Source organism: Bos taurus, chromosome 17 (assembly GCF_002263795.3).
Source record: "Bos taurus isolate L1 Dominette 01449 registration number 42190680 breed Hereford chromosome 17, ARS-UCD2.0, whole genome shotgun sequence".
In the NCBI taxonomy this organism is placed as follows: Eukaryota; Metazoa; Chordata; class Mammalia; order Artiodactyla; family Bovidae; genus Bos; species Bos taurus.
In genome coordinates, this window is record NC_037344.1 from 63,868,811 (window position 1) to 63,894,349 (window position 25,539).

The window sequence follows — 25,539 nt, forward strand, 5'->3', positions numbered from 1 at the left end:
CACTGGAAAGCAAAGTCTTAACTACTCAACAGCCAAGGAGGTTCCTAGGGAGAAAAATTTTTTAAAGGGTGATTCCAGCCAGGAGCTGGGTTCTGTGGGTTTGCTTTTTTTTTTTTTTTAATTTTATTGAAGTATAGTTGCTCTACAATGTTGCGTTAACTTCTTCTGTAGAGCAAACTGACTCAGTTCTTTACCTCATTTCCTCCAGGAAGTCGGTTCATCTCCACCAGCTGGCCCTGCGGATCCAGCACGAGTTCGGTGTACGTCAGGATGTCTTTGGGGTACTTGTCCGGAGAGGGCCACATTTTAAAAAGAGCCTGCAGAGAAGGGAGGAAAGAGAAAAGCTGAAGTTGCCAGTAAGGAAGTACATTTTCTAGGGCTGCCTTTCTTTCTTAATCGCAAACTATTTAAATCACGCAGCAAAAACATGCAGAAAAAATAAATACCCGTGCATCTATCTTGCAGTTTTGTCAAATCATAATTTCTCCAAAGTTGCTTTAAGAATTTTTTAAAAAGAAATAATAGAAATGCAGCTGAAGCCCCTGGTGTGCTCCTTCCCATCTGTCCCTCCCCCTGCTCCCCTCAGGTAACCATTATCCTGAACTTGAAAGAAAGTGAAAGTTAGTCACACAGTTGTATCCAACTCTTTGTGATCCCATGGATGTAACCTGCTCAGCTCCTCTGTCCATGGAATTCTCCAGGCAAGAGTACTGGAGTGGGTTGCCATTTCCTTCTCTAGGAGATCTTTCCAACCTGGGGTTTGAACTCCGGTCTCCTGCTTTGCAGGCAGATTCTTTACCAGCTGAGCCAGCAGGGAAGCCCATCCTGAACTCAGTGTCAGTCAAGTCCTCTGTATGTGTTTATGTCTTTATCTCATCATATGTGCAGACATTAAAACATGTAGCATTATTTTGCATGACTTCTCTTTTAAATAAATGGTGTCACACCAGACATGTCCTTCTACAACTTATTTTTCCAACTCTCCAGTATAGTTGAGAGATTTATCCATGTTGATAAATTTAGCTCTGGTTTATTCCTTTTCCCTCATGTTCAGTTTTTCATGGTATGAATATGTCACAATTTATTTACTCATAATTTTTAGTAGAAACGTTTAGCTTTCCAATTCTACAGTACTACCGATAATGCTATAATGAACATTCCTATGGTCTTTTTACATGGGTATATTCCTAGGAGTGGAATTGCTGGGTCATAGCATATGTGAATCTTCAGTTTTCCTAGATATTATCAAATTGCTTTACAGTAAGAATGTGTGAGAACTCCTTTGCTCCATATACTTGTCCACATCTGGTTTTGTCAAATATTTTCATGCTTTCCCATCTGCTGGGTGTGAAATCATGCTGTGATTTTTTTTTGCTGTGATGTTGATCTGTACTTAACTGACTGTCACCTAGGTGAGCACCTTAAAATATATTGATCAGAGTTTCTCTTACATAATATTGTTCTAATCTCTTGCTGGTAACAGACATCGAAACATATTCTCCCAAGCTGGGGTCTTTTTAAAAAAAATTAATTTATTTTAATTGGAGGCTAATTACATTACAATATTGTGGCGGTTTTTTGCCATACATAGACATGAATCAGCCATGAGTGTACATGTGTCCCCTGATACTGATCCCCCCTCCCACCTCCCTCCCCACCCCATCCTTCTGGGTTGTCCCAGAGCCCCAGCTTTGGGTCCCCCAACCTGGGGTCTTTTTACATAAATAACTTTTAAATTTTAATGTAGTCAAATTTGTGGGGTTTTCCTATGCTTATGCTTTTAACTCACTCCAAGTGGTTTTAATCTCTTGAAATTTATTTTTGTACACCAGATGAGGTAGAAATAAAAATTTATTTTCCCAATTAGATAAGAAATGTCTTTGTATCTTTTCGTGAGATGTATTCCCCTTCATTCACAATTCCACCTCTGCATTCTGTCAAGGCTTTGTTTATAAGTGGGTCTGATTCTAGACTCTATTCTGTTCCATTGGTCTATCTGTTTAGCTCCATTACAATAATATTATGCATTACATATTAAGTACATTACATTATTAAGTACATTACATTATTAAGCTGCTTGAAAAGTGACTTATTTTAAAGGATGGCTAAGACAAGTTCCCCAGATTATTTTTTTCAAAATTGCTTTTGCTACTCACAAACTTTTACTTTTCCTATGAACTTTTAAGTTACACCCACAACTCCAGAATTATACTGAATATATTATGTGGGGAACTATTATCTTTACAATATTGACTCTTCTGATCATTCATAAGCACGATGTATCTCTGTTTATTTAGGCTTAAAGTACTTCCATAAAGTTTCAAAATTTCCCCTATGTTTTTTTTAATTTATTCCTTGTATGTTTTTTAAATTTATTCCTAGGGAAACTTTAGAGTTGATCTTAATATTGTAAACAGCATTTTTCCAATTAGATTTTAGAATTATTGCTTGTCTATGAGAGCACAATTAATTTTTGTATACTGATCTAGCTGGAGAAGGGAATGGCAACCCACTCCAGTATTCTTGCCTGGAAAATCTCATGGACAGAGGAGCCTGGTGGGCCACAGTCCATGGGGTTGCAGAATCAGGCACGACTGAATGAATAAGCATGCACTTGTATCTAGTAATCTTGCTGTATTCTCTTGCTATGTCTTCAAATCCTCTTGGATTACTTGTATAGGTATCTTATCATCTACAAAAAACACCACTTTGCTTCTTTCTATTCTTGTATCTGAACTCCAGTTTTTTAAAAAAAGGTGGAACAGATGGAGTAATTCAATTTCACTAATGCTTATAATCTATATTTTCTATTTCTTCTTGAGTTAGTTTTGATAAGATGTATCTTTCTGGGAAATTTTCCTTTTCATCTGTTCTCAAATTTATGGGTAGTCCACAGTACTCTTTCTTTATCTAAAAGAAAAGTGGATGGATTTATTTTTGATGTGTCTGCTTCTTATTCTTGTGGCCCATGATGTCCAAGGCAGGAGGATACAGACAATAACATTCTTAATCATAAAAGTTTCCATTTATTAAAATAGCCTCTGCTGCTACTGCTGCTGCTGGTAAGTCGCTTCAGTTGTGTCCGACTCTGTGCGACCCCATAGACGGCAGCCCACCACGCTCCCCCGTCCCTGGGATTCTCCAGGCAAGAACACTGGAGTGGGGTGCCATTTCCTTCTCCAGTGCATGAAAGGGAAAAGTGAAAGTGAAGTCGCTCAGTCGTGTCCTCTACTGAATACTTAATATGTATTTCTTACTACAACCTTGGGAGGTAGGTACTAATTATTATTCTCATTTAACAGAGGAGAAAAGAGAGGCCTCGAGAGGTGAAGGAACTTGCCTGGAGACACACAGGAAGCAAAGGACAGATGTGGGATTCAAGTCCAGGACTTCCTGACCCTAAACAGCAGCTTTTCCTACTACCTTGCATCTCATGCCTAAAGTGCATGGATGCTTTCCTGTCTACAGTAGAAGTCCACAGGCTCAGTTTCATGAATGTCATTCACAAGGCAATGGAGAGGATGTACAAAGGCATCCTTATCACCAATGCCAGTGTGTTCAGTTTCCTTGAAAGGCGCTTCTATGTAAAAAAATATAGGCATAGAAGACATACTTGAAGGAAGTATCCAGTATATATTCTGTGTCCAGTGTATACTTCAAAATTCATCAAAACATAAAACATTCTTTTTTTTAATTCATCAAAGGTAGTGACCCCATCCTCTTCCTCATGGTCTATCCACCCTTAAAATGGTGCCTGGCTTATGGCAAGTACTTAATATAAGCAGTAACAAGACCAGGAGGAAATGGTAAGCAATTTGTCTTTAGTATATGGAACTAGGAGTTACTTTTTTATTCCTTCCACTCTCCTTTGTTGTCCAAAGTTTCTATATTATATTCTTTTTACCACTGGGATGAAATAAGTCTTGTTTTTGAAAAATATACTACAAAGTCATTCCCAGTATTAGTTTCTTTTCGTTTATGAAGACTGTTTTTTAGAGTGAGGTCTTTAGAAAAGTAACTGAGAATGGAGATTGTGGATGCTGGTGGAGTCTTTAAAGGGGGACCCCCGGCGGTGCTGAGTCTCAGTCCCAGGACTTACCTGCCTGAACATTTCTGGGAAGTCATACACATAGGTGGTACCCAGGGACTGGGCCTGGAATCGCTTGGCCTGAAGCAGATCCTTGGTGACATAGGGAGTGTTGATCAGCATCCCATGCTGGGGGCCTTGCTTGTTGCCAAAGGAGTGAAACAAGATCTGGACCAGAAAGAGAAAATCAGAGAGTGAGGGAGGCAAGTCTCAGAGAACCACACTCTTGCTCAATTTATTTCTTCCTGCTCCTCAATGAAAATGCAAAGAGGGAATGCTACTCAGCCTTAAAAAAGAGCAAAATAACGCCATTGGCCGCAACATGGATGGGCCTAGAGATTATCATGCTAAGTGGAGTAAGTCAGAAAGACACCACATGGTATCACTTCTGTGTGGACTCTAACATATGACACAAAGGAACTTTTCTGAAACAGACACAGACCCGCGGACGTGGAGGAGAGGCTTGGGCCTCTGCTCTGACGCGACTTCTGTGACCCAGCCCGGCCTTACGTTTCCAGATCTGGGGTCGGTCACTTCCTTGTAGAGGCTGATGTCCAGGTAGTAGCCTGACTCGTTGGTGATGAAGAGGCGGATGGGGATGGCGCTGTCGGCGGTGGTCTGGCGGATGTTGATCTTGACCTCAGCCTGGAGCACGCGGAGCTTCCAGAGGCGGCTGCCGTAGCGCATCACCATGGACCGCACCGACTCCTCAATCTGCAGCAAACCACAGCGGTGCAACTTCAGAACCTAGACTGCACACACTCCTAACAGTTCTCACTCTGATGATGACAGAATGGTGAGGTATACCGAATGCAAAATGCACTGATGTATACAGCGGAGTGATATGTTGCGTGTATCATCGTTAGCTGATAAGAAGCAAAGGCATCTTCGACTTAAGCTCAGTATCTCGCTCTGTCCCCACAGTTACCCAGAGAGGCTAGCATTTTTGTCCCCTATTGACAGAGGAGGAAACTGAGGCTGTAAGAGCTAGTGCTCCTATGTTACACCGTCTTCCTCTCCTTCATGTATCCCAAGACTAAGCATTTTCTCTTCTGGGAACGACATGAACTGATAGAGCTGGGGAGTCAGCATGAGCCTCTGCACCCCCCCACATGCCAACCCGATGGACTGAAAGGACTTATTTCATCCCAGAATCGCCATCACAAACTCCAACCCGATGGACTGAAAGGACTTATTTCATCCCAGAATCGCCATCACAAACTCCAACCCGACGGACTGAAAGGACTTATTTCATCCCAGAATCACCATCACAAACTCCAACCCGATGGACTGAAAGGACTTATTTCATCCCAGAATCGCCATCACAAACTGCCGGCTTGTGAGGAACCAGCCATGGAGGATGGTTGGGTCACAGACCTCAGGTGCTCACCTGCTCCCCCACCCACAGGCAGCCCATAACAGAGCCTGGAACCAGGGAGAGGCCAGAACTGTGTTTTGCAAAGGACATTCTATTCTAGGCATCCGCATTTCCCAAAAAGTGAAGCATGCCCATGGAGGGGGAACATCCTTAGGGACAGTCCTCAGGGGGGTGGCTGGAATACAGTTCTAGAATTAATTGATGGAAGCTTTGTGCTCCACCTGCAGCAATTGAGGCTCAGACACGCACGTATGCACCCTACAACTCGGGTCTCGCACACCGGGAGGCAATACCACGAAGCAGGAGGGTCCCAGGGAAGGTGAACCCCCAGAGCCTGGTGAGGGCCCTGCGCGCCGAGGGGAGACCTTGGAGGGGTCCATGATGACGGTGGGCACGAAGTTGAGGAAGATGTGGTTGCAGTCTGTGCGCACGCTGGTGTTGTTGAATGCCACCTCCAGCTCGTCCATGGCCTCCAGGAGCAGCCGCTCGCCCTCGTTCTGGAGGTACTCGAAGGAGGCTTCCTGTCAAAGTGGGAGGGGGCAACCGCTAAGGCCAGGGGTGCAGGGCTCAGAGTCAGGGAGAGGGGAGAACAACCCCTCCTCCGAAAGGTGTGCCCAGTAAGACAGCAGAGCCCCACCTCCAGAGGCAAAGAAATGTTCAAGGCCGTCTCGTGTACACGGCACCTCTTTTATTTTCTGTGTTTTCTGCTGTGCTGACCCCAGAGGGGTCTTACAGTCTCTTGCAAGATATTGTAAACAACTCTCCCATGAGCCCTTGCTTTTCAGGCAAACCAACCAATCCAACCAATCCAAGGTCCACACCCCGCTACTCCTCATCAGGTTCACGCCCCAGGCTACTGTCCTGGGGCCCTAATCACCCCAGGGCCAGGCATCAGACAACGAGACAGCCCCTACGTTCAGAGCCTGCTGAAATCACTCAAGCCAGCCACTGCCAAGTCTGCCTGCCGCTTCACCTGGTCCTTCTTGCGAAACCCACAATAAAGGCCCCTGTCCACGAATCCCCCCTCCCACGGCCTCCTGAGCAGCCCTGGCACTTCCCCACGTGGTCCCCATGATACAGGGTGCCCCCTCCCCTTGGGATCTGTGAGTGACAAACCATCTTTTCAACAACCATCTCCTGGTCTGTTGGCCTTTCCCTGGTAGCTCAGCTGGTAAAGAATCTGCCTGAAATGCGGAAGACCTGGGTTCGATCTCTGGGTTGGGAAGATCTCCTGGAGAAGGGAATGGCTGCCTACTCCAGTATTCTGGCCTGGAGAATTCCATGGACTCTACAGTTCATGGGGTTGCAAAGAGTCAGACACAAGTGAGCGACTTGCACTTACCCGGATAATCATAAAAGCTATTAGAACATCTGAGGCAGGAAAACACTGAGATTAGCTTAGCACTCATCACTAGAGGATTCCTTAAAAACATTGCATACACATGATACCTCCGTGCTAGGGGACTGCAGGGAGGGGATCATCTTCATTAACATAGAACGAGGTCTACAGTAAAAACCAATTCTTTACATGGTATGTCCAGCCTGAGCTGGAACCTTCTACCTACAACCCAATTCAAATACACATATGGAATGAGGCCTACAAAGGGTCACCAACAGGGCTGACCCCTGAGTGGCAGGATTCTGGGTCCTTTTCTTTTTTTGGCCAAGCCACGCAGCGTGTGGGATCTTAGTTCCCCGAACAGGGATCGAACCTGTGCGCTCTGCATTGGAAGCAGAGTCATAACCACTGGACCACCAGGGAAGTCCCTCCTTGATTTTTGGAAGTATTCTCAGTATTGCTTGCAATCTTCACAGGATAGTCATGAATTACTTTTGTAAATGAGAGAAACAAGGGGATATGATGGTACACTCAATCAACAAATACAAAAAAAGCCCCTTAACAAACCAGGATCTGTCTTTTCTATCCTCCTGATTCTCTCATGCAGACACATCTCCGTGATGGAACAAAGAATCCTCACGTTACACCATGAAAGTAAGCCGCTATTACCTCCTGTCCCCTCTAGACTGGGCTGTCGGTCACAAGGTCAGGGCTGTGGGTGCCCCGTTCACCCTGCGATCCCCGCGTGCAGCCCAGGCCCTGCCCCGCGTGGGACTCAATCCTGCCAAGGCCGGCCCCCGAGGGACAAGTTCAGGGGGAAACACAAACACCCGCTGACCCTGACCTTGGTGATCAGGTCTGAGTGCCTGATGATGACCCGGATGAAGAACCTGTGGTCCGTGACCTCGGCGCCCTCCTTCACTCTGGCGGCACCCAGGTACAGGTGCATCTTGTGGTTGGCGCAGGGCATGGCGGTCACGTCGAAGTTTCGCAACCGGCTGAGCTCCAGCTGGAAGGCCAGGGCCGGCTCCAAGTGACGGTAGATGCGATCTTCTGCAAACTGCGGGCCGACCGGGGAGAGAAAACAGATGGACACACAGACACACGTGGAGCTGGACACTGAGGCGGCATGCCTGCTTGGTCCACGCCCTGCCCTGCACGCCCCCTGGCGCTGCGGGTTTAGTGCTCAGGAAAGAGGCAGTCATGGTGTCCTCTAGCGTGAACTCGAGAGATCGGAGAGTTGAGATTTTGCGAAGTTCCAGCAGAGAGGAAGGTCTTGTGCTGGTATAGGTCTCTCAGCCCTGGGGGAGCCCAGTGAGTCCCCAGCACCTCCTGGCCCACCAGGCTGTTTTCTGTGATCATGACACAGAGTGCTTCTCAAGAAGTCCCTGGTTTCCTTGAGGAGATTGGTCCCCAGAAGGAAGCGACTGATGGTGCTAGAGTTTTAACTGAAGAGGCTAAAGGAAGGATGGGTCTTAAGTAGTAAAGTGAGGCTCTGGATAGATTAAAATACTGTTTGCTGGATGCTGGGTCTGTGCTGGGAACAAGACCACCTGTTCTAGAACAGGGATGAGCAAACTTTTTCTCAAAAGGCCAGAGAACCGATGGAGTACACAGTCGGTCTCAGCCACAGTCCGACTTCTGAATCCACGTGCTCTGCGTCCGCAGATAAGGCCAATCACAGAGATTCCATCTGTGGTTGGGTGAATCCACGGATGTGGAAACCGCAGACATGGAGGGCTGAGTGTACTCGATTCTGCCTGATTCTACTGCTGGAGCCAGAAAGCCATAGGAGACAGCAAGAGATTAATAAGTAGGGCCTGTGTCCCAATCAAACTTTGGTTATAAAAACAGGGGGCTGGGGAATTTCCTGGTGGTCCAGTGGTTGAGACTCTGTGCCTCCACTGCAGGGGGCCTGGGTTCGTTTCCTGGTCAGGGAACTAGGATTCCACAAGCCATGTGTGGCATGGCCAAAAAACAAAACAAAAACCAACCAATCGATCCCTAAAAAACAGGGAGCCAGTTTGCAAGCCATAGTTTGCAAACCACTGTTCTAGAAGAATATAAACAAAAGAGGTTGGGAGACCTGTCTTACAGAGTTACAACAGCAAGTATAAAAATTCTCCAGGTGAGACCAAAATGTGTATAGCAAAGGCTGAAAGGGTAGGAAATGTGAGGTCTGAGGCCCACATACAAACACGGGGCTCTCACTGGAAATACCAGCCCAGAGGAAGGCTGGAGTCTGCACTTAAGTTGCACTTCTAGAATACAGGGATCATAAGGACTGGGGACAATATTCTTCCTGAATATCAAAGATCGCAGGGAAGAGAGAACCACTTCATTGCTCTTCACCATACCTCATCTCTTGCTCTGAATGTGAAAAACTTGGGAAATTCTTTCTGCAAAAAAGACATATGAAAGACAATTAAGTCAAGCAAGACTTATTTAAATATTTATAGACTTGTTTTATGATTTTTAACCATTACCCAGCCCACTGCTAGAACAAATCATTTGGAAAGCCATCTCTCCTTTAGCCACCGATCTTTCCCACCCCAATCTACAGAGCAAACTTCAAATAAATGGCACCGAGTCTTGAAGAATGTAAAGAACTCAGATGCGCCGAGCATGGGACTGACCTCTTGGGCAATCAGGAATGTGATTCTTCGGAGTCCACACTCCACAAGGATGTTTTTCTGCATTAAAAACCAAACATACAATGGGATCATACTTGGTCACACAAAGGAATGAAGTCCGGATACATGTTACTACTACCTGGATGAACCTTGAAAACATGCCGAGTAAAAGAGGCCAGTCCCCAAAGGCCTCATATTGTATGAAATTCCACTTAGTTTATTGATAGGAAACACCCAGAATGAGCAAATTCACGGACAGAAAGTAGATTAGTGGTTTCCAAGGGCAGGGAAAAGGGTGTTGAGTTGAGGGAAAATGGGGTGGCTACTAATGGGTATGGGGTATTTTGGTGGGGGTGGTGAAAACGTTCTAAAATATAATGATCATAATGATGGTTACACAACCCTATGAATATATTAGTAATCTCTCCTTACTGACCAGGGATATGATCCAGGATCCCCAGTGGATGAATGGAACCATGGATAATACCAAACCCTATATATAGTAGGTTGTTGGTTTTTTTTTCCTATACATACCTACAATAAAGTTTAATTTACAAATTAAGTACTGTAGCCCACCAGGTTCTTCTTTCATGGAATTCTCCAGGCAAGAATGCTGGAGTGGGTTGCCATTCCCTTCTCCAGGGAATCTTCCTGATCCAGGGATCAGTCCTGCATCTTCTGTATTGTAGGCATATTCTTTACCATCTGAGCCACCAGGAAAGCCCACAATAGGAGATTAACCACATAGAAAAATTATAGCCATTTACTGTAATAAAAGCTATGTGATTGTGGGCTCTCAAAATATTTTCTTGTAGCTTAATGCCTTTTCTGTCTTAACTAAGAACTTATCACTCACTGTGGCCATAATGTTTGCAGTTTAAGGGTACATTTCTTTTTTCCTCCTTCACAATTTCATGGCTAGAAGAGTCAGTCTTACTGTAGATCTTAGCATCTCATATGTTTTTTTTCCTGCCTTATTAAGTCAAGAACTTTCACCTTTTCATTTAAGGGAAGCACCCTATGGCTTCTCTTTGGCATATCCGAATTGCCAGCATCGCTACCCTTGCACTTTGGGGCGTAATTAGGTAAAATTCGGGTGACTTAACATAACTACTGCAATACCATGACAACTGACGGGACAACCCAGCCACCTACTAAGTGACAAACGGTGGATGCGCTGGACAAAGGGATGATTCGCATCTGAGTCAGAGTGAGCAGAATGGTGCAATACTTCCTCATAGCAACTCAGAATGGCACACGACTCAAAACTGACAAATTGCCTATTTCTGGCATTTTCCATTTAATGTTCTTGGACTACAATTGGCCATGGGAAACTGAAACTAAGGAAAACAAAACTGCAGAAAAGAGGACTATGGTACCAAGAAGCACTGAACTGCACACTTTAAGTGGAGGAATGGTATGGTACGTAAATTATGTTCATACAGCTATTAAAATATATACACACACATTATTACACATGACACCACATGTTTATAAAACCAACCCAGTTATTTGCATAAGTGGTTGTTAACGTAAGTGACCATTTTAAAATTGGGAGTTTTGGACTTCCCTGGTGGCCCAGTGGTAAAGAATCTATCTGCCAATGCAGGGCACAGGGGTTCAATCCCTGGTTGGGGAAGATCCCACACGCCGCAGAGCAACTCAGCCTGTGTGCCCTTCAACTACCGAAGCCTTCACACCCTTGAGCCTGTGCTCCGTGACAAGAAAAGCCACTGCAACAAGAAGCCTGAGCACCACAGCTAGAGGGCTGCCCCCGCTGTCCAGATAGAGAAAGCCCGCTCACGGCAACAAAGACCCCGTGTAACCAAAAACAAATAAATACAATCGTGAGTTTTCTGGCTTATCCCAATGAAAACACTGCCCTAAACTCCAAAACTATTTACTGACTGTATCATCTGCATAAGGTGGTGTATATACTGTGTCATCTTATTATGGCAACTCCCAGGGAGAGAGAAATGCCACCTCTGTGTTACTGGGGGGAGAAGCCAAATTTCTGGCCTGTTCAGCCTCCTCTGCCCAAGGTCACTGGCAAAGCAAAGCCGGTATGGGCAGCCAGGCCTACGGCTCTGAAGCTCTCAAGACAACTCGGGCACATGGACACCTCATCAAGACAGCCCTCCTCCTTCTCAGGGACCCAGACCCAGAGGCTGCCCAGCATACCTTGGACTGCACGAATGTTCGGAAAATGGGCACCAGCTGCTCATCCTCCTGGTGGTCCGCGTGCTGGAGGGCCACATTTAGGATGTGGATTGGCTCCTCTCGGAGGCTCTAGGACAGAAAGCCAAGGGGGGCGCCAAGAAAACCAAGTAGAAGGGCCCGGGGCCCCAGCCCGCCCCTCCTCGGCTTGCTCCCTGCTCACACCCTCACCTTGCTGTCGTCCTCAGAGTACAGGGAATTCCGGGCCTCGCTGAAGAGGGGGGTGTCCTTGGGCATGTTGGCAAAGCAGGAGATGACCTCATCAAAGTTCCTGGGGGTGCGGGGCAGAGAGGGAGGGCTGAGGGGCCGCTGCCCCACGAGGTCATAGGTCAGATCCAGACCCTCCCTCTTTCCCAACCACCACGCTGCGAGCGCATCCAAGTCTGTACAGAGCTCCTGTGGTTCCTGACTAGGTCCAAGGCACTAGTGATGGGGTCTTCCCCCCAAAAAAGAATGAACCTATGTGGTTTGAGATGGTGAATAAAAGAAAGGGTTCCAATACTTTGGGGGCATGGCTAGGGTCCCTTTTTTATTGGCTGGGAGACTCCTGCAATCTCATCTCACTTCTCTGAGTCAACTGAGGATAACAGAAGTAATCACTACACCTCCCAAGGCTGTTGTAAAGATACCAGATAATCCAAGCATGATGCATAATATACAGGGGCAGGCTGAGAAAAGCGCAATGGGGACTTCCCTGGTGGGCTGGTGGTTAAGAATCTGCCTTGCAGGGGACGCGGCTTTGATCCCTGGTCGGGGAACTAGGACCTCACACGTTGTGGAGCCCACGCGCCACAACTACTGAGCCTGTGTGCCACAACTAGAGAGTCCGTGTGCCACAGCAAAAGATCCTACGTGATGCACCGAAGACCCAACACAGTTGAATACATACATCAAGACTTTTAAACAGGGGAATGATACTGACATTTTTGAGCACGTTATCTACATACTAACGATGGTTTAAATACAATATTTTTAATGTATTATCTCATTTAACTTTCACGGTGACCCTATGAAGTAAGTCCTCTTGTGCCCTTTATACAGATGAGAAAACAAAGGTATTGAGAGAAATCATTTGTTCAGAGTCTTAGAGTCAAGAAGCAGGGTGAGCCAGTATTCAAAAGCAGGAGGTGCTGACATGAACTCACACTTTTGATGCTATATTATTCTATTATTAACTCGCTGTGCCGTGTGTCTAGGCCACCCCCACCTGCGTGTGCAATGAACAGGTGGGTTCAGGGGAAGCTCGCTCAAGCCCTATGGTTGGGGTGTTCTGGGGAGACTGAACCCTGCTGGGTACCTGACGAAATCCTCGAATCTCTGGAAGGCGACCATGGCCCCCATTCGCTGGGACTTGGGGGAGAAGCCACTGTCCATAAAGAGCTCCGTGCTGTGTCTCAGCAGTTCCGGGTTGGTGACACTGATGGGCACGGTCATCCTGCAGTGGGGGTGGGAGGTGGGGGGGGAGGTAGCCGCCTGCAGATCCAGCCCCAAGAGCCATTCCTGCCCTGGAAGCTTCAGTGAGCCAGCCCCACAACACAGTCTTCTGAAAGAGGGGGGCTTAGAATCGGAGGTGGAAGGGATAGGGGAAGAGATCCCCCTCTGGCCATGCACAGCGCACCAGGGGCCTGGACCTCAGTCCTGCTGGTCTCTCACCGGACCTCCCCTATGGTCACAAATGCACACAGGTGTGGAGGGTCCAGTCAGGCTCGGCCTGGGGCGGGACAGTGAGATGTCACCCCTTGTGACCTTCCCAGAGGCCTGGAAGAGCAGGGCCGTGGGGCAGCTGAGGCCACAGGTCCCAGGCAAGCTCCTGACCCTTCTAGCCGACAGCAACAGCAAGGGCCTGAGATGGTCAAGGAAGCCCTCCAGGGTCCTCAGTATCTCCCTGGCTGATAATAATGCCATGTGTCTATATATACTAAGGGTCACAACCATGAGCAGGACACTCATGTAGGTTCTTCCAAGAAACAGAGTGTGAGTGACTACCCCAGCCTTCTTTCCTAGCAGTGTTGAACTGCTGCAGCGAAGAACTCCAGAGGCAAAGAATTCTAGGACTTCCCTGGTGGTCCAGTGGCTAAGACTCTGTGCTCCCAATGCAGGGGGCCTGGGTTTGATCCCTGGTCAGGGAGCTGGACCCCACGTGCCACAACCACGAGCTCATGTGCCACGACTAAAGACCCCACGTGCTACAGTGAAGACTGAAGCTTTCTTGTGCTGCAACTGAGACCTGGTACAGCCCAATAAATAACACAAACAAAGGCAAGGACTGCCTCATCGGGGGGGGGGGGGGGGGGCAAGTTCAAAAGTTCTTACAGCACATCTCCCACAAGCCCCAAAAGGATCCCAAGCCCCTAGTCAGTCCCCCTTTCTCTCAACTGGGCAAAGGTGACAATCTTTATTTTGTGGGATGAGGAATAAAGCTGAATAGAGGAGAGTGTGGAAGCTCTTAGCACAGGACTCGACACACGTCACGCCATCGGACAGTAGTAACAGTGTCCGTCACGATCATCAGAGGGATCCTCACTATTCACCAACTTGCTGTGTGCCAGGCACGGGCCTGAATGCTGTCTGTGCCTCATTCTTCATCAGGGTCTTGGACAACTTTGTGCAACAGAACTTTCTGCGGTGATGGAATGTTCTAGAACCACAATGTCCAATATGGCAGCCACAAGTCACACGTGAGCTGGTGTGACCAAGGACCTGAATTTTTAATTTAGTTTTGACGCGTTTTAATTTCAATATCCCACAGGTAGGTAGCAGCTACCAGCCCAGACAGTGCAGAGTTAGGCGGCAGGCATGGGGTTATCTCCATGCTACTGAAAAGAGAATGGAGATGTGGAGAGACGCCAGGCTGGGGAACGGTGTGCCTAATGTCTCCCCAGCAGTTCCCAGACATCCCTGCTGGGTCCCTCCAGAGACAGGACTACAGTGGTCAGGGAGAAAAGAAACATAAGCCACCCCTCCCCAGGTGGGCACCACTCTGTACCGGTGCGGGTGGGAGGAGGGCAGCATGAACTGGAATTCCACCACGCAGGTGCCATCCGGGAACTGGCGGTGCTGCAGGCTGGTTAGCTCATAGGCGATGTAGCCCCTCCGCACATAGACCTGGTGAAACAGGAGCACAGACCGCACCTGAGAAAACCCAGGCTGGCGGGCCCTGGAAACAAGCCCAGAACACGGTCCCCAAAGCGGAACAGCGCAAACAGTGCAGACTGTATTTTGGGGCTCCAAAATCACTACAGATGATGACTGCAGCCAGGAAAGTAAAAGACGCTTACTCCTTGGAAGGAAGTTATGACCAACCTAGATAGCATATTCAAAAGCAGAGACATTCCTTTGCCAACAAAGGTCCGTCCAGTCAAGGCTATGGTTTTTCCAGTGGTCATGTATGGATGTGAGAGTTGGACTGTGAAGAAAGCTGAGCGCTGAAGAATGGATGCTTTTGAACTGTGGTGTTGGAGAAAACTCTTCCAAGTCCCTTGGACTACAGGGAGATCAAACCAGTCCATCCTAAAGGAGATCAGTCCTGGGTGTTCATTGGAAGGACTGATGCTAAAGCTGAAACTCCAATACTTTGGCCACCTCATGGGAAGAGTTGACTCATTGGAAAAGACCCTGATGCTGGGAGGGATTGGGGGCAGGAGGAAAAGGGGACGACAGAGGATGAGATGGCTGGATGGCATCACCGACTCGATGGACATGAGTTTGAGTGAACTCCAGGAGTTGGTGATGGACAGGGAGGCCTGGCGTGCTGCGATTCACGGGGTCGCAAAGAGTCGGACACGGCTGAGCCACTGAACGGAACTGAACTGAAAGCAGTGAAGAGTAAAATATGCTCACTCTTTAGAATGCTACTTCCTCTGCAAAAGACCAGGTGGTAAATATTTTAGGCTTTTGTGGAATATACCATCTTTATCACAAATCACAACTACTCAATTCTGCTGCTGTAGGGACTTCCCTGATGGTCCAGTGGTTAAGACTCCGAGCTCCCACTATAAGAGGCACGAGTTTGTGCCATGGACAATATGTAAATGTGTAGACGTGGTTGTATTCCAATAAGACTTTATTTACAAAACTGGGCAGGGGGCCAGATGTGACCCACAGACTATAGTTTGCTGACTCCTGCTCTAGAGTAATGCCATCCAGTGGAAATATAACACAGGCCATGGAGGCAGTTTTAAATTAATTTGAGATTTTCTAGTAGACACTTAAAAGGAGCAGGTAAAGATGATTTTAATAACATACCTCATTTCATCCCCAATAACTAAAATATTATCATTTCAACATGCAACCAATTTTTAAAAATTGAGATATTCTCCATTCTTTCTCCATACTGAGTCTTTGGAATCCAGTGTGTATCCTACACTCCGAGCACATCTCAGTCAGACTGGCCACATCTTAGGTGCTCACAAGCCACATGTGGCCAGCATATTGGACGGCATGGTTCTGAAGACTAAGCATTGGGAATTTTTTTAACTGGATAGGGAATCCAGGGATTAACTGCTATCCTTTGAAATTGCTGCTTGCAAGGCTGGCCCTTGGCTAGCATGTGAGAACTTGGATTTGGGAGGGTTCCCACCATTCCCAGGGAAGAATGGTTGGCAGTGCATTAACTAAGCAAACAGTATGACTTATGCTGAGCATATATTTTCTTCCTGGGAGTCTGGAATTGTGGTATGTGCCAAGCAGAGGGCGCTTATGTGCTGTTGCTGCTGCTAAGTCTCTTCAGTCGTGTCCGACTCTGTGGGACCCCATAGATGGCAGCCCACCAGGTTCCCCCGTCCCTGGGATTCTCCAGGCAAGAACACTGGAGTGGGTTGCTATTTCCTTCTCCAATGCATGAAAGTGAAAAGTGAAAGTGAAGTCACTCAGTCATGTCCGACTCTTCGCAACCCCATGGACTGCAGCCTACCAGGCTCCTCCGTCCATGGGATTTTCCAGGCAAGAGTACTGGAGTGGGGTCGCCTTCTCCAGTGCTTATGTGACCAGCCCTCAATAAAACTCTGGACACTAAGTCTCTAATGAGCTTCCCTGGTAGACAACTTGCACATGTTGCCATAATTTGTTGCTCAAGGAATCAAAAGTTTAGATGAAGTGCCTTGGACCTGGCCCTTGGGGGGTTAGTATTTAACTGTGCCTGTGCCAGAGGAGGCTGGAATAACACACAAGACAGCTGGGGTTACCAGCAAGAACTTTGGACTACGACAGTGAAGTGAAAGTCACTCAGTCATGTCCAACTCTTTGCGACCCCATGGACTACACAGTCCATGGAATTCTCCAGGCCAGAATACTGGAGTGGGTAGCCGTTCCCTTTTCCAGGGGATCTTCCCAACCCAGCGATTGAACCCAGGTCTCCTGCATTACAGGCGGATTCTTTACCAGCTGAGCCACAAGGGGAAGCCCAGGAATACTGGAGTGGGTAGCCTATCCCTTTTCCAGCGGATCTTCCCAACCCAGCAATCAAACTGGGGTCTCCTGCATTGTAGGTGGATTCTTTACCAACTGAGCTATTGGACTAAGATAGACTTGATATACATCCTAGCTCTGTCACTTCTTAGCTGTGTGACCTTGAGCAAGTTGCTTCACCTCTCTGAGCCTCCATTCCCTTTTCCGTGAGACGGGTGTAAGTAAAAGGACCTACCTTGGAGAGAAAATGCTGAGATCATGTTTGCCAGGCACATGGCCCAGGGTCAGGCATGTGGAGTGCAGGCAGCAGATGCCAGGACCGACACTGGTCTACTGAAGCTGTTCCAGGGACCTCTCACTTACTTACCTCCAAGGATGCCATGCAAACCACTTTGTTAGCGTGGTAGAAGAAAGTGGGCAGCACATCAAAGATGGTTGTTTCTGAGAGTATTAATTTCTACAGGAAACGGAAAGGGAAATAAAGAAGGAAAGCGGAATGCTAACAAATTCCAACCAGCAGTCAGAGGAGGGGAGGGATAGCGGCAGGGAAGAGAGGTTGGTCGTGTTGTTATCACAAAATGCTGCCAGGCTCCAGGCCCATGAGATCTGAATGTGCAGGCAGTTTTGGGTGACTGTTCTCAGGGCTCCCAGCTCTAGCCATAGAGGGGGTGCCTGGAAGCTTGTGAATGAGGCAGATTTAGTGGGTGAGGAGGGGGCCCTGGGAAAATGAAGCCAAGACCCAGCCATGTGAGTGCTCACAGCTTCCAATAAGCTCCATCACATGTGGAGTTTTAACATCATGCCTCCTGAGAGAGCCTTGCTGCCTTGCCATCCATCCTGCAGGACCCAACCTCTCTCAGAGCTACCCCTGGGCCCCCTCAGGCAGCCCTGGCCATGCTGAGCTAAACCACTGGTGCTGGTGATTGTGCCCTGCATCCGAGCACCAATCCGTGGAGGGCAGGGAGAGCCCGCCTTCCCACTCCCAGGCCCCACCTGGGCCATGGCATGTGCTCTGTGCAACGTGGAAGGATGCAGATGGCCTCACCTTGAGGTTTTCTGGGCAGAACTGGTGGCCGTACATGTCAATGGCAGACAGGAAAATGGACTCCACTTGGTTGTGCCTCAGCTCGTAGGAGGGGAGATGGGAGGCAATCAGGACCTGCGAGGGGAAGAGAGGGGATCGAGGGGCTGGGGTGAGCCATCCTCGCAGGGAAGACGCCAAGGGCTGGTCCTGCAGCAAAGGGGCTGTGCATGTGGGGGGCTGGGCATGGTGGAGGATGGCACCCCGTGAGCCCGGGGTGCGGTGGGGACCACAGCCGGCCAGCCTACCTGCCTGGCTCTGAGGGCCACCTTGCAGTGCTCGCTTTTGCTCAGCTGAGTCAGCTCGTCGAGGATGGAGGTCAGCTCATCGGACAGGGATGGGTCTGGGCCACAGAGCTCATCCTTTTGGGGGACAGAAACAAGATCCAAGGGGATCTTCTGTTCCACCAGAAGGAGACAGGCCAGCACTCACTGGCCCTTGGCTGGGGGTCCAGCTGCCCCAGCCAACCTCCACAGTCTCATACATAAACCCTCCACCATTCTCCACTGCATTTTCATCCACCCCAAAACATGCCCTAAGTTCCTGGCACGAGGGAAAACAGAACCAAGTCTCTGCCTGCATCACTATTAATGGCCAGCAGGTCTAACAGGTATTTACTGTGGCCAGGCAAGCAGCTAGACACTTTCCATTTATTTCCTCAAATGTCCTTCACCCACCGAGGAGTTACTATATGATTCCTATTTTACAGATGAGAAAACTGAGGCTCAGAGAGGCAACGTGCCTTGCCCCAAGGCTACCAAGCACATGCAAGGCAGAGTCATACTTGAACCCAAGGCTCTCCTATCCCTAGGCCCTCTCACTCTTTCCTCTGCACGTCTCTGCCTGACTTAAGGGGCTCAGTTTCAGAGAAGAGGGATGAGGGGAAATAGAAGCAGGTATGAACAAACAGTAAGGGCTATGTGAGGCTCTAGTGCGGGTATGCAAGCCAACTCTAGGAGCCTTGGCATGGGGGGAGCATCTAGGGCCTGGAGACGTCCTGCCAGAGAGAAGATATAGAGGTGAAACCTGCCAACGAGGCAGGGAGGTTGGTTCCTATGGGCAACCCTCCTCTCTGCTTCTGGAACAAGGGACCTTTCTGCCGGAGACCAGGGCTGGGCGCGGCCAGTCTTTGCATCTACTCTTATGCCCTAAATGCAAGAAGGGCTTAGGAAAGGCTCAGAGTTGATGCTCCCTCAATACCCACTAAGACAAAACAGTGACTGCTGGGACCCTGAATACCTGGGCATCACGCCCCGACCTCCGCACCAGGCTGTTCTCCAGGCAGTCACCAGACGGTGGGGCCGGGGAGGGGGGGGTCATTCTTTTCTACTTCTGCATGTCCCTAATTAGAATGAGCCCACATTTTGTTTCTATAATCAGAAAATTTGTTTAACATATTAACATTTCACACACATACACAAGCACACAAGCAGGTCTGTGGTGAAGAAATCTCATGGGAAATTATTCTCAACCTTCTCTCCCTCCCAAATTTTGATTTGCTTTGTGTTATCAAATGGTGGTGACATTCATCGCTATCATTCCCCTGGCCTGTGCCTCCAAGGACAGCATGGAACGCAGGCACTGTCCAACGGCCAGGCTAGTGGTTTTCTAAGACAGGAAAGACTCGAGAGCTCCCTGGTGGCCTAGAGGTTAGCATTCCAGGCTTTCACTGTCATGGCCCAGGTTCAATCCCTGGTCAGGGAAGATCCTACAAGCTGTGCAGCGTGGAGAAATGAATAAACAAGAGAGGCAAGACCCAAGACAAGTTTGGTATGAAGTATTTTAAAATCTGGCGACCAGAATCTTTCCAGGGGAAGCCGGCAGAGCCCTGTCCAACTCTGGGGAAAGGACGCCTTCTCCCGCTTACAATCAACATGATCACCAGCTGGTTCTTCTTGGCCACCTGCGAGTGGGAGAAGATGCAGTCCAACACCTGGGCCATGTCTGGCTTCAGCTGCTCCCGGAGGTTTATCACACACTTGTCGTAGTGGGCTGCAGGGGGACAAGAAGCCATGTGGGGTAAGGCTCCGGGCCGCCTGCCCCTGCGGACTCATCACCAGTGCCTGGGGTGGCGACTCTTGCCTTGCTGGAAATGGTGCTCAACCAGTAAATATCTCCGCAGGAGGTCCAAGACCACCGCCTTCATGTAGCCGCGGGCCCCACTGCGGTACCTGGGGAGGAGGAGAAGGCCGCTGAGTGATCAGCTCTGTGTCCTGGGGTGCCTGTCATCTCCAGCAGGACTTTCAAGACTTGAAAAAGGACTTCAGTTCAGTTCAGTTGCTCAGTGGTGTCCGACTCTTTGCGACCCCATGGACTGCAGCACGCCTGGCCTCTCTGTGCGTCCCCAACTCCTGGAGTTCACTCAGAACCATGTCCATTGAGTCAGTGATGCCATCTAACCATCTCATCCTCTGTCATCCCCTTCTCCTCCCACCTTCAATCTTTTCCAGCATCAGGGTCTTTTCAAATGAGACATTTCTACGCATCGGGTGGCCAAAGTATTGAAGAGAAAACACTAATAAAGAATCTGGAGGAGGACTTCCCTGATGGTCCAGTGGCTGAGGATCTGCCTTGTAATGCAGGGGACATGGGTTCGTTCCCTGATCTGGGAACTAAGATCCCACATGCTGTGGAGCAACTAAGGCTGCCCACCACGACTGCTGAGCCTGTGTGTCACAACTAGAGAGTCCGTGAGCCGTAAGTAAAGAATCTGCGTGACGCAATGAAGATCCTGCATGCCACAGCTAAGACCCAACATAGCCAAACAAATAGATAAATATTTTTACAAAGAATCTAGAGGCTGCACCCTCGAATCCTTAGGTCTGGGAGGGATGCGTGAGTTGGTCCATCTGTGTTAACTCTACCAGTCAGAGACAGTGACAACTTGCCCAAGGTCACACGTCCAACCAGAGGTCCCCAGAGAGAAGGAAAAACAATCACAGAGCCGGGATGCTGAATGGGGTCAGCCTTGCCTGAATGAGTGAAGACAAATATTTTCAATTAACCATCCAATGGATAAAGACAATTCGAAAAATAAAACTTGAAAGACATTTACAATCGGTAACCTGGAGGTTCCTTAAACTATTTCCTCTTCCAAACCATTTCGGAACACGAGGAAAGGGACGCTGAGTTTCAGGAAAGTTGAAACCAGCTTTGCCCCAGCACCAGCAAATGACATCAAAAGAGAGTACGAACCAAAAAGGCTCCTGGTTCGTATGTGATTTTTAAAAACACACACGCACACAATACAGGATATACCTCTGAGATTTATATTTAACACAAGAAGAACGTGCTAGGGAATTGGATTCATTTCTCATTTGTTCATACCTCCCGGTCATTTCTCCTGTACTAAAGGATGGATTAGGGTTAGTGCTGGAAGAGTTCTGGGGAAAGGATTAGCCTTGGCTATGGAGCTCTCACTTTGTGGGGAATCCAAACGCAAATCTCCTTCCTCAGCTGCAACCCTATATTGTCAGTATGTGTCCTCACAAGCCAAGGAGTGCCCTGAAAAGAAGGGCATTTTCCTATAGCCATCTATCTTCTGCACCTTTTATAGTTTTTGGCACGTGGCTAATATGTGCTGAATTAACTCACTCCAGTCTGAAAATGTTTGAATTCTGTCCAAGAAGGCAAAGCTTTCTTGCTGGGTAGAGTTTTCATACAAAAGGGCAGTTCTTTTTATCAGCAGCATAGTTCTTCCTGCTCAAGAGCTATGTAAGACAAAATACAAGTTCTTAAAGAAAATTCTTTTTAAAAATTCTTACAAAGGTGGGACTATAGAACCCCTTACCCGACTCTTGAGAAATCTGTATGTGGGTCATGAAGTAACAAGTCAGAACCGGACATGAAACAACTTACTGGTGCAAATTGGGAAAGGAGTGTGCCTGAGGTTGTATATGGTCACCTTGCTTGTTTAACTTATATACAGAGTACATCATGCGAAATGCCAGGTTGGATGAAGCTCAAGCCGGAATCAAGATAGCCGGGAGGAATATAAACAACCACAGAATATAAACAAACACCCTCTTGAAGAGGGTGAAAGAAGACAGTGAAAAAGCTGGCTTAAAACGCAACATTTAAAAAACTAAGATCATGGCATCCGGTCCCATCACTTCATGGCAAACTGATGGGGAAAAAGTGGAGGCAGTGACATGTTTTATTTTCTTGGGCTCCAAAATCACTGTGGACGGTGACTGCAGCCATGAAATTAAAAGATGCTTGCTTCTTGAAAGAAAAGCTATGACAAACCTAAACAGCGTATTGGGCTTCCCTGGTGGCTCAGCTGGTAAAGAATCCACCCGCAATGCAGGAGACCTGGGTTCAATCGCTGGGTTGGGAAGATCCCCTGGAGAAGGGAACAGCTACCCACTCCAGTATTCTGGCCTGGAGAATTCCATGGACTGTATAGTCAATGGGGTTGCAAAGAGTCAGACACGACTGAGGAACTTCCACTTCACTTCACTTCAAACAGCGTATTAAAAGGCAGAGACATCACTTTGCTGACAAAGGTCCGTATTGTTGAAACTATGGTTTTTCTAATAGTCATGTACAGATGTGAGAGTTGGACCATAAAGAAGGCTAAGCACTGAAGAATTGATGCTTGAATTGTAGTGCTGGAGAAGACTCTTTGAGAGTCTCTTGGACAGCAAGGAAATCAAACCAGTCAATCCTAAAGGAAATCAACCTTGAATACTCATTGGTAGGACTGATGCTGAAGCTCCAATACTTTGGCCACCTGATGCGAAGAGCTGACTCATTGGAAAAGACCCTGATAATGGGAAAGATTGAGGGAACAGGAGAAGGGGGTGGCAGAGGATGAGATGGTGTCTAACCATCACCAACTCAACGGACATGAATTTGAGCGACCTCTGGGAGATACTGAAGGACAAAGGAGCCTGCAAGAGTTGGTCATAACTGAGCAACTGAACAAATTCTTTACCAATTCCTCCTTTGCAAGGATCCCCCAAAATCACAAGAACAATTTCTAGAATCATTTACAGCTTATTAAGTCATTTCATTCCACTATCTTATAAGAAAAGCTACCATGAGGACTTGCTGTGTTTCCGCACTTTACAAAAGTTAATCTACTGGTAATGCAAAATGATTCAGCATGTGAAGTGTTTTTAATTCCCATTTTACAGACTAGCAAACTGAGACTCGGAAGTAAAGGATGTTGCTTTGTTCTTCTGTTAGGCAGGGCTGTGCCAGGGCTGGAACTGGGGTATCAGACCCTAGGCACTGTCTCTTGGTTTGAGCCTGCCCTTAAGATAGCAGCACCCTGGGGCAACACATGGATGAGTAAGTGTGACCACCACATCCCACGGAGGGCCCAGGACTCACTTCTGGACCAGCTGTACAATGCTCTGGGTGTTCATGAAGAAGACCTCCCGGTCGGCCTTCCGCTGCAGGGTGGCTGCGTGGCAGTCCAGGATGGTGGCTATCTGAACGCGAAAACAGGACAAGTCTGGCCGCTCAGACCATACAATCTGCCCACCACACAGAAGTCACTGGAAGGACCCACCACAGGTTCCCACGCAGAGCCCCCCAGAGGATCATTCAAAAACTCCAACCCAAAGCCCTCTGCCCCCCCAGAAACAGCTCTGTGTGCCCCACTCACCATGTGGCTTGAGGACTAAAGAGCTCAGGATGACAACAATCACATAAAGACTTATGCATGTTCACACCATCCCTCTTCACAAACACTCCATGGGAAGAGGAGAAGGGAATTTCCAACACCAGGGAGCATGAGGGTGTCGGGTGGGCCCTATTTTTACAGTTAGGTTGAATGCTATTGGCATACTGTTTTGTGGCAACAAAAATACCTCTAATGAAAAACCTGCATCAATAACAAATTCCCAGAAGGTTCCAACATGTACGATTCTCCACTGCGGTCCTTGAGAGCTTTGTTTTCATTATTTCTTAGTTGAGCTAGAATACATACACTATCATATTCCCCTCCTTCCTTTTAAAGTGTATATTTAATTCAGTGGTTTGTACTATATTCATGGAGATATGCAACCACCATCACTAATTTTAGAGCATTTTCATCACTACCCAAAGAAATCCTATAGCCATGGGCAATCACTCACGCCTGCCCTGAGCTCCTGGCAAACACTAATCTACTGTCTCTTCTCCATGGACCTGCCAACTACGTTTCATATAAATGGAATTGGGCAACGTGAGCTTTTGTGACTGGCTTTTTTCACTGAGAATCAAGCTTTTAAGGTTCATCCCCAGGGTAGCATGAGTCATTTCATTCCTTCTTATGGCCGAACAATATTCCAACTTAGAAGTTGACTTCTGGCAATAAGCTGACTTACACTGACCTCGAGCTCCCCAAATTACTAACTTATGGGTGGTGCAAGGAAGCCCTTCTCACCAGACCGAGGGCATGAAAATAAAAAAGAGGGGACTCTTCCAGATGTAGTTTTCCTTTAACCTGCTTGATAAAAGCAACCCCTCCCTCCAAAAGAACAAAATGAGGCCAATGTAGAATTATTAGAGGTTTCTGATACTCCCCGGGAACGGCTTCCATTCTTAGAAAACGTGATATACACGTACAGCCCCACGACTGTCACCCTACACAAACCCGAGGAGGAAGAATCGACACTACACACTAGCGAGAAAAACTCACAAGCTCCTCTCTTGCGTCAGCCAGTGTAGTTCTGGAAAATGCTGACTATTCACACCAACCACCTACTCCTGTTCCGAATCCGAGGACTACTGATAACTGCTTATGTCCATCTAACGCTGCTGTTTTGGGGGAAAGTGCTGGGATTCTGCAGAGCAGGCGTGAAAGAAAACTCTTTTCAGGCCCCAGCATCTCTGGCTGTCGGTGTGGGTCTCACAAAGCCCGATCTGACGAGAGGCTGGGGGTCCAGGCTGACGGGGGGCTGAGTTCCTGGAGGCTGTGGGTGCGGCCCTACCTGCTGGCTGGGGAACTGGCAGAGCACCGAGGTGATGTTGCTGGCGTACTGGGCCATCACCCTGCGGACGGCCTTCTCCACGGGGGCGGGAACGCGGCCCGACACACTGGTCATGATCTCCTGAAGCTCCAGCAGCGGCAGCGACGGGTGCCGGAGGGCCCTCAGGAGCTTCTGCACCCAGTCCTTCAGCTGCAGCGGGACCAGAGCGTCGGCCCGAGGCCTACAGCCACCCAGCACGCGGCGGGCGGCGCCTGACACACTAAGCCATCCAGGCCCCGTGCACGCTAGCAGCCCCTCTGGCACAGTCCCGGGGGGAACGGCCCCAGCCACAGAGGGGGAGGAACACCCACCCGGCTTCCCCCCCGGGACAGCCCCACTCCCCATCCTGTGCTTCCAAACTGCCAGCCTGGTGCGGGGTCAGGACATCAAGCTTTGCAAAGCATAGATGTTTGTGGGACGCTTGCTTTGTGCC

General features: G+C 48.2%; 1 protein-coding gene across 6 annotated transcripts in view; it reads right to left on the reverse strand.

Moving 5' to 3' along the window:
* Positions 1-25,539, reverse strand: part of ACACB (acetyl-CoA carboxylase beta) — a 115,102-nt gene that overhangs the window by 23,260 nt on the left and 66,303 nt on the right. For 5 of the 6 annotated variants that reach the window (NM_001205333.2, XM_059875983.1, XM_059875984.1 and 2 more), the window contains 18 exons: positions 25,068-25,256; positions 23,482-23,582; positions 20,224-20,312; positions 20,009-20,133; positions 18,390-18,503; positions 18,106-18,219; positions 17,428-17,517; positions 14,641-14,759; positions 12,952-13,089; positions 11,826-11,925; positions 11,619-11,726; positions 9,441-9,497; positions 9,162-9,203; positions 7,649-7,864; positions 5,831-5,986; positions 4,598-4,801; positions 4,100-4,255; positions 195-317 (listed from right to left, as the gene is read on the reverse strand). In NM_001205333.2, the coding sequence (NP_001192262.1) occupies positions 195-317; positions 4,100-4,255; positions 4,598-4,801; positions 5,831-5,986; positions 7,649-7,864; positions 9,162-9,203; positions 9,441-9,497; positions 11,619-11,726; positions 11,826-11,925; positions 12,952-13,089; positions 14,641-14,759; positions 17,428-17,517; positions 18,106-18,219; positions 18,390-18,503; positions 20,009-20,133; positions 20,224-20,312; positions 23,482-23,582; positions 25,068-25,256 (2,241 nt within the window). Of the gene's footprint in view, positions 1-194; positions 318-4,099; positions 4,256-4,597; positions 4,802-5,830; positions 5,987-7,648; positions 7,865-9,161; positions 9,204-9,440; positions 9,498-11,618; positions 11,727-11,825; positions 11,926-12,951; positions 13,090-14,640; positions 14,760-17,427; positions 17,518-18,105; positions 18,220-18,389; positions 18,504-20,008; positions 20,134-20,223; positions 20,313-23,481; positions 23,583-25,067; positions 25,257-25,539 lie in introns of those variants that run through there. The other variant, XM_059875987.1, reaches the window with a different exon arrangement.